Source organism: Pomacea canaliculata, linkage group LG5 (assembly GCF_003073045.1).
Source record: "Pomacea canaliculata isolate SZHN2017 linkage group LG5, ASM307304v1, whole genome shotgun sequence".
NCBI lineage: Eukaryota > Metazoa > Mollusca > Gastropoda > Architaenioglossa > Ampullariidae > Pomacea > Pomacea canaliculata.
Genome location: NC_037594.1, coordinates 25,114,085 through 25,122,553, shown reverse-complemented (window position 1 = coordinate 25,122,553; position 8,469 = coordinate 25,114,085). Strand labels below are relative to the sequence as shown.

General features: G+C 47.0%; 1 protein-coding gene across 1 annotated transcript; it reads left to right on the top strand.

The window, feature by feature from the left end:
• Positions 1–3,627: 3,627 nt before the first annotated feature.
• Positions 3,628–7,995, top strand: LOC112563816 (homeobox protein Nkx-2.6-like; the record flags this gene model as incomplete). The annotated part of the gene is given in 2 exon segments (XM_025238175.1): positions 3,628–3,816; positions 4,427–7,995. Coding segments are annotated over 2 exon segments (698 nt in total), but the record flags the coding sequence as incomplete, so codon positions are not given.
• Positions 7,996–8,469: the final 474 nt, after the last annotated feature.

Here is an 8,469-nt window from a genome sequence, read left to right as displayed (position 1 = left end):
AGAGAGAGATAGCAAAACACACACAGACAGACGAACGCACATAGCACGCACAGGAACAATCAACACAGCACTCATAGCTTAGCTCCTTAAACGTTTTGCAAACATTTTACGTATGTGAAGCAGTCAGGTGTATTTTGAAAAGCTAAAACTTCTGTGAGCTATTTAAAACATTTACCTGTATCTGAAAAACTGAGGTGGCGAGTGGTGTTTATACTTCTACTCTTGGGTAAAGTCGTGAAAATTATTTTACGCTTTACGTTGTGGTGTGGGGTGTTAGGTATGAAAGCCAACATTTACGAGTCGTAGCTGTTGTGAATAAAATTCCTGGTTAATTGGAAACGTGTAGATGAAAAGATTGTGTCGCATTTTAGCCTTTTGACTTGAATTGTGTTTGGCAAGTAACCTATCTTGGTCAGTTCTCTAACTATATGAATTTATTGTTACATTTTAGTCTTTTGTGTGAAATTTACATTGTGGTATCATGTGATTTTTTAAAATGCTTGATTAGAAATAGATGCCTTCGTGGGGTCTGGTGTATAAAGTGTGGGAAAGTACATTTGCATTGGTTGGTAGTGTTGATTGTTGAAATAGTGTGGAAGCTAGGCAGCTAACTCTACTACACTATGGGGATGGTGATTGAAAATTTGTGACTAAAGAGATCGATCCTTTGTGTGTGTGTGGTAGTGATGTGTAATGTAGTTGTGTCTTGAGATAGGAGATTCTTGGTTTGTAGCTGGATGTTGTTTGTCCTGATCGTCGGTTTGTGTTGGGTGTTTGGTGTTGGTTGTGATGGAAATTCTAAGATTTAGGTTATATGTGTTGTTTGCGGGACGTTGGCTTTAGCGGATAGTTTGTGTCGCGTGTTGATAGGATAAAGTGTAGTGATACTAGGGATTTGAAGCTAGGTGTTGTAGTTGCTTGTGGAGAATTGAGTTGTTATGTGTTTATGTTGGTGTTCCGTGGTGTGTGGTTTGTGCGTGTGGTTGGTGTATTGTGAGTGTTGTTAGTAGTGGTTTGGTGTTGTCTAAGATGTGTTTAGTGTGTGTCGAGAAGGTATGTCATATGCATGTTGTTAGGTCGTGTGTGTTGTATTGGTGTGTTGTGTATCGTTGTTTGTTCAGAGTTGTATTGATGGTTTTGGTGGGGGTTGGTGGTATTGGTGTGTGTTGTTTGGTTGTTTCTGTGTCCGGTAAGGGTGTTATATTTGTTGTTAAGAAATCGTTTGCATACGAATAAGACTGTGTATTTATGCATGTGTTGTAGGTAATGTTATGGGTTTGTTGAATGTATCCGTGGCACGGTGTATTTTTTTGTACGAAAGTATACTGAAGTAAAGGTTAACTTTGTGAAGTGATGTGTGTTGATGTAACGTGTGTGAAATATATTTCGGTGGTGTTTTGCTGGATTCTTATGTCGTGTGTGAATGTTGTGTTTAATTGGTGTGATTGTATGGATTATTGTCGATTGGATCTTTTAAGTCATCTGACGGTTGGTGCATGGTGGTGAATGTTGAGGATTGTTCGTGGTGATCAGTTGTGGTGTTGAGAGTATGTGGTGTTTGATTAGTGTTGTCATGTTTGTGTGTGCCATGCTTGTCAGTCTGTTCGTGGCTGTGTGTTTTCTTGAATGGGTTGATTTTTGTGTGGGTGGTGTGTTTGCTTCGTTCGTGGACGCTGTATGTATCAGCCGACATAGTTCTAAAGAAACAGGTCGTTAGAGGAGTCATGTAGGCTGTGGTTGTTCTGCTTCTCTCGTCGGTTGCGGTTTTAGCCTCGTGGATTGTTTTCTGTTCTCTTGTGCTGCTTGTGTCCTCGTGCGTTCGCTGAGAGTTGAGTAGTGTGTGTGTGATGTTGTGTATGCTGTGTTGTTACGAGTCGTGGTTGGGTGCTCTGGTGTGTCTGTGATGTCCTCATTGATGAAGGTGGTTGTAAAGTAATTTTTCTGAAATGATGTGAATCTGGGTTCTGTGTTCGTGAATATGTTTATATAGGAAAATTTATTGTGAATGTTTGTTTCAAATATTGTGATCCGGCAGGGAGTTTGAAAATTTCCTGTGAATTTATGGTTTTTGCTCGGATTCTGGGCGGTGTGGATAAAATGAGCGGTCTTGCTTGGCTCCAAGTGGTCTCCAGGAATCAGTCTGGTGACATGTTTGTCTGAAAGACTGCATTTGTCAGCATGATGCTTTGGCTGCTCGTGTGATTGCGTGTGTATAGTGGGTGAATGATCACGTGCCGGTGAGTAAAGGTGTGTGTGATCACGTGTCTTCTGTGTTAAGTTTGTGTAATCATGTCCTCTGTGTATAGTTGTGTGGTATTACGTGTTTCCCCTGTCGGCTTGACGTGGTACGGTCCGCTGAATGCTGACGTCATTTTGTAATGTCGTCGTCCGCTGACATCATTGCTTTTTATGGTGTCCAGTGGTAACCATAAATCTCATCTTGAACTTGGCACCAGGCAGCACAAAGTCTGCAACAAACATCGTCCTTTGCTCCCATGACCAGCTTTTCATCATTCTCCTGTAGACCTGCTTTGTGACGCGCGTGATTATGATGATGATGATAATCCGTTGTGTTCGCTAGCTGGTTTGTCGTTGTTTACAAGTGGCTGGAGAAGTGAATGAAATAATAAAAAATGACAAGCTGCAGAAAACATATCTTCAGTAATGGTGCAGGTGAAAATATCCAGCATGCACTTTGGAGTGATAACTTGGCATAAACAGTCCACCCTTCTGCCTCTCTCTCTGTCTCCCTCCCTTCCCCCCTGCCCTCTCGCCCTTCCCCACCCCGTCCCCTCCCTGCTTGTAAACCTGTGACCGTTGCCGGCGCACCTTCCGCTCTGTTTTAGCTTCCTCTTCCACTCGCCATCCTCACGCACATACAGGCAGGACGTGACCTTTCACCTTGACACCATTGTTCGCAGTTAGTTTGTCCCATCTGTGTTCAACATAACCTCATAATCCACTAATGGTTTTTTTTTTTTTTTTTTTTTGTTTGGTAACCTGTTCTGCTTGTTTCTTTACATCTTACTGCCTGTTTGTGGTGTATCTGTATATGTATGAGAGAGAAATGGTGTGTGTGTGACAGAGTGTAAGTGTGTGGATGTTTTAATAATGTGTGTATAGTGTGTGTTTTGTGGAAAAGACTGACTTCTTGAGACCTGAAGAAAAAGGCCAGGAGTCAGTGACTGCGCGGGTTAAGAGGGCCCTTGCGCTAATGGTGTCCTGTTCGGAGAAGATGTCTGACAACTAATTACCAGTCCCGAAGTCGTCTGCTAGTTGTCTGCCTCTTGTCACCACACTGTCGTGGCCTGTTCCGGAAGCTCGGCCCTCTGCTCGTAACTCAGTTTCCTTCCGGTGCGCGCTTATCACCCTTTGCAATCACTAGCGCCCCGCTGGCCTTTGTGAGCGAAACCGGGCGGCAAGACGCGACAACTGTGGTCTAGCCATTGTCTCCACCATCCTTACCTCCGGGTCTGACCAGCACTCACCCTCCGAAGGGACAGAGGTTGAGAGAGCGAGAGAGAGAGAAAGAGAGAAGAAGGATGGAAAGAGAGGATGAGGGTTGTTTCCCCAAAATGACGTTTCGCCATCTTGACAATGATTGTTTGTTTGATGCGATGTGTTCAGGTGCCAAGACGCTGTGCGGACAGCAACAACAGCACCAAGCACACCAACAAACACAAAGAACAACCACGCCATGTGCACCAACCATCAAGACGGAACCCACGACCTTAGTCGGAGAGAAGAGCAAGACGCCCTCCTGCAGCTCTTCTGATGGCTCCACCCCCACCACAGGGGCTTCGGGGGGCAGCGGAGGTCAGAGACAGACTCTGTGTGCGTGTGTGTGTGTGTGTGAAAACACTTTGCTCGAGTTTGTATGTAGTTGACACTTTGCTCAAGTTGACTACTTCCCTTGTAAAGACATCTGGACTTCCTACTGATGTAGTCAATATTTCATTTGGAGCTCACGTGTTGTGCGTAAAAACTCCTCCTCCATAAGGGATGCTTCCCACAATGCATGGGGATTATTAACTTTAATCTTGACCTTAACCTGTAAGATTCCTCGAGGTGATACTGGATGGTTGATATCTGGAGCTGGTGTTTATACTTCTAACAGCTAGCCACCAGTTAACAATAGTGACATTGTTTGCAATATAAAGTTAATAGAGTTCACTAGGAGCTTTTATTTTATAGTTAGTAACTTCATAGTTCTTCATAGCTAGGACTTCATTATATAATATACCCACAGCTAGGTCTTAATTATGTAATTAACACGAAGCTATGACTTCATTATGTAATATGCACAAAGCTAGGAGTTTATGATGTAATTAACACATAGCTAGTCTGTCATTAAGGGGTTAAGATTGCCCCTCCAAGTGATGTGGAGTGGAACATTGTTTGCTGACGAGGTGCTGTGTGCTTACAGGCGGCGGCGACTGCCAGTTGCTGAAACAGCGGCAAAAGCGCAAGCCGCGCGTGCTGTTCTCGCAGGCTCAGGTGTACGAGCTGGAGCGGCGCTTCAAGCAGCAGCGCTACCTGTCGGCGCCGGAGCGCGAGCAGATGGCCAGCATGCTGAAGCTGACCTCCACGCAGGTCAAGATTTGGTTCCAGAACCGACGATACAAGTGCAAGCGCCAACGACAAGACAAGAACTTAGAGTTGTCGGCCATGCAGCCCCCGCGCCGGGTGGCGGTACCCGTGCTGGTGAAGGACGGCCGACCCTGCCTCAGCCAACCATGCCTCCCTCCCCATACTCCTCCGCCCCCTTCAACGTCAACCCCTTCTCCAACTACACCACGGCTCAAGCCTACAACTCGGCAGTCACCGGCCATCAGATGCCGGTCAACCACCTACAGCAAGGCTCCTACTCCGTGCAGCCCCAGCTCCACGCGCAAGGCATCCGGGCCTGGTAAGGGCAGCAGGGCACGGCCATAGAGACAGCAGGGCATGGCGGGAAGGACAAGCATGACGTCATGGGAAAACCAGAGAAACATCCTCTCACGCTGGCACTAGCAGCAGAGACTGTGAGAGCTGTACTGTGTGAGAGTGTGTGAGAACTATACTCAGATACACTCACTCGTGGCAGAGTGTGAGTATGTGACAGTGTGTGACAGTGTGACTGTGAGTGCGACAGTGTGAGTGACTGTACTCAGACACACGCACTTTATAGGACGCGTTGTGTGTTTTTTCAGTTAAAAAAAAAATGAAATAATGATGTAATGAAGTAATGAGTAATCTTATCACGAGAGCCAACATAATTCTGCCGGAGACGATGGTGAAAAAGACGTTGCGGAGGACAGAAAGCTATGCTATGTCCTTACTAGGAAGCTATGCCAGGTAGCCTTCATGTTACTAGGGGGCTATGACAAGATGTTTTCATGTTACTAGGTGACATGGACTTTTTCATGCTTTTTAGTGTCGTTCCACGAGCAGCTCACAATATGATTGACACCATACAAAAACCTCAGTCATTCCCCGTCCACTCACTCATTCACACACACAAACAAACAAACAAACAAAGAAACAAACAAAAGAGTAAGTGGTCATTTTCAAATGTTGTCTTTGAGACATTTTGAGAAGACAGACAACAAGGCTACACCGGCTATTGTCGTCAAACACCCAGTGTGTCTGAGGGTAGCATGCGAGAAAACTTCTTTCGCCACAAACTGTGCCCACGGGCCGTGTGCAAAACAGACAATATGCCTGTCCCACAAACTGCGCCCACGGGCCGTGTGCAAAATATGCCTGCCCCACAAACTGTGCCCACGGGCCGTGTGCAAAACAGACACTATGACTGTCCCACGTGCCAAATTGTCATGGATCTCGACAGAGGTCGGTTATTTGAATGTTCAGTTTGTGCCTTTTGTACAGAGGTCTGTTATTTGAATGTGTTTTTTGTGCCTTGTGCTAATTAGCCTTATTATTCAAATCCTTATGCTAATTAGCCTTATTTTTATGAAAGCTGAATATTTTGTTGCCTTTTTCTCCCTTTCCTGTCCAATGCTGCTGACAGAGAAGAGTAGATTAGGGATCGCTTACAGTGTTACACTAACGAACCTTCTACCCGACCAGTACTGTCTACCATAGTCTACCCGTGGCCTTATAACTGTTCTCCGACAGAGGACTTTGCTTGACAACAGTTTGCCTCTTTGCTGTGTAACACTGCATCACAACTCTCCTGTGCCTTGACTGACACTGGTTTGTTTGTTTGTTTTTCTGACAGTCTTTTGTCTCAGCCACTGACACAAAGACACACGAGTCAGCCATACCGCATTTATGCAATTATGATTGCAGCTGGTCGCCATACCAGCTCGGTTGGAGCAGAGGGCGCTGTGCACGCGATGCCCAACTGGGTGACGCGGCCCTGGCCTATCAGGGGCGGCTATTTACTACACCTACTAATTACTGCCTTATCAAAAACGGGGATTTATGGCTCGTGCCACTACAGTCGTCAGTGACAACACGGGCATGGAGAACAAGAGCGGACAACTCAGGCAGACAGGGGCCCGCCACTTGCTCAGGCGATCAGATGGGAGGAATTAACGGCGGGATGTGGCAAGCAAAAAAAAAAAAAAGAGAGGGACAGTGGGGGGAAACAAGCAAAGAAAAGACCATAGATCACGGTGGGGTAGGGGGGCGATTTGTCGCGTCATTTAACTAAATACATGTTGCGGCAAGACATGCTCGTTCCCACCATCCCGCGGGCGCGAGGGCCGTGAGGCGGGCGCTGCGCTTCAAGCGAAACTTGCACCAGAACAACGGCAAAGGCGCGATCCCATCGGTCACTGCGCGCCGATGATAAACGACGTCGCCGATAACCGTGCCGCTCGCGCCGCCCCCGAGATACAGCGGGTCACGGAGTCGCCGCCTCGCTGCCACGCTCCGCTTCACGCTAAACGGCCGCCGTAGGGAAGGGGACGCGGCAAGGGGCAGATTTCCGGCTTCAGCCATGCGTGACGGCAAAACGTAACACGGTCCGTTAAAGTCCGATCAACTCCAGAAGCTCCCCCCCACACCACCACCATCGCCACCCCCCCCCTTGCTAGACAGAAGGTGTCGGTAATGGAGTGGGGTGGGGTTAGGAGGAGAGGGGGTTGGGCGTGAGAAGTCTGGTGTGCGTGAAGATGTCAGCAGTGTCTGTGTGACGTCACCGCCACAGAGTAGAGTGACTTCATAGCTGCCAACGCTCGGCGGTGACGTCAACATGGTGGTGTGTGACGTTACCATGCATTCACAGTGGTCGGCGCCTGAGGACACGGCTTGCTACGGCTCTGTGTCACGTGATTTCAGAGAAGAGTAGGAAATATCAGGTAGAGAGCTGATACACGCAGAGCTAGAGGGTCGAGACATATTCAGCTAGAGGGTCGACCGTGACAGTATGCTGACCTAGAGAGCGGAGCGGAGTATAAAATGTCTTGTGGATGGGGGCTTATTGGGGGCTGGGAGTGATGGCAGTGACAGGGAAGGTGTATAAGAACAATTGCTATGTCGCTGCCACGAGTGACACAAGTGTAACCGCAAAATGCCTTTCTGGCCCCCCTCTCCTCCCACACACATACACACACGTACACATATCTCCAGCACACAGACCGAAACACGCTAGCAAGTGCTACACACGTAACTCGGATGGACTGAAGAAAGGGAAAAAAGATTAATCGCGGGTTCGACTTTATACGCTCACACACTAGGGACAAACAGACTCGTGGGGAAAGTCAGTGATTTAAGGCTAAGACAATAGTTTGGTGACTATGGTGTAAGGACTGTCAGCATGTCATCGACTGTCACTAACCCCATGATGTCACCGACTATCACTAACCATATGATGTCACCGTCACTAACCACATGATGTCACCGACTGTGGCGGTCTGCTGTATATAGTGTATCGACGACCTCATGTTTTTTATTTTGTCTCTAACATCTTCTCCACTTGTTGTCTTGACTCCTGGCTTCCATTTGGAACGATTTTCATAATAATACACAACTACAACTACGTCACCAGGTGTGTGTGGACTTTGGTGTGTGTGTGTGCGGGTGTGAACCTGGCTTTGTGCATCACAAAGTTTATCCGTGTGTGTGGTTTAAATGTGTGCACAAGGAGATAGAGAATGACGACAGATGTGCAGGCAAGCAACACACACATATATATATAAACAAAGAAGGCAGACAGACAAGAAGAGAGAGTCACAAGAAAAAAGAAGGAACCTCCTATTCTTGTTGTCCAGGCGCCTAAACACACAGACGCGCGCTCACACACACATACATGCTCGCACACTCACTCATGCACACACACTCACATATACAGTCTGGCTTACACACTCAAACACGCACGCACAGTCTCATTTACTCACACACTCACTCGTTTATAGACCTACACCACAAAAGTTCTCACACACACGATCACGTGATGTTAAGTTTACACATGTGAGTTCATGCACACGTCATCAGCGACCACTAACTACATTTACAAAA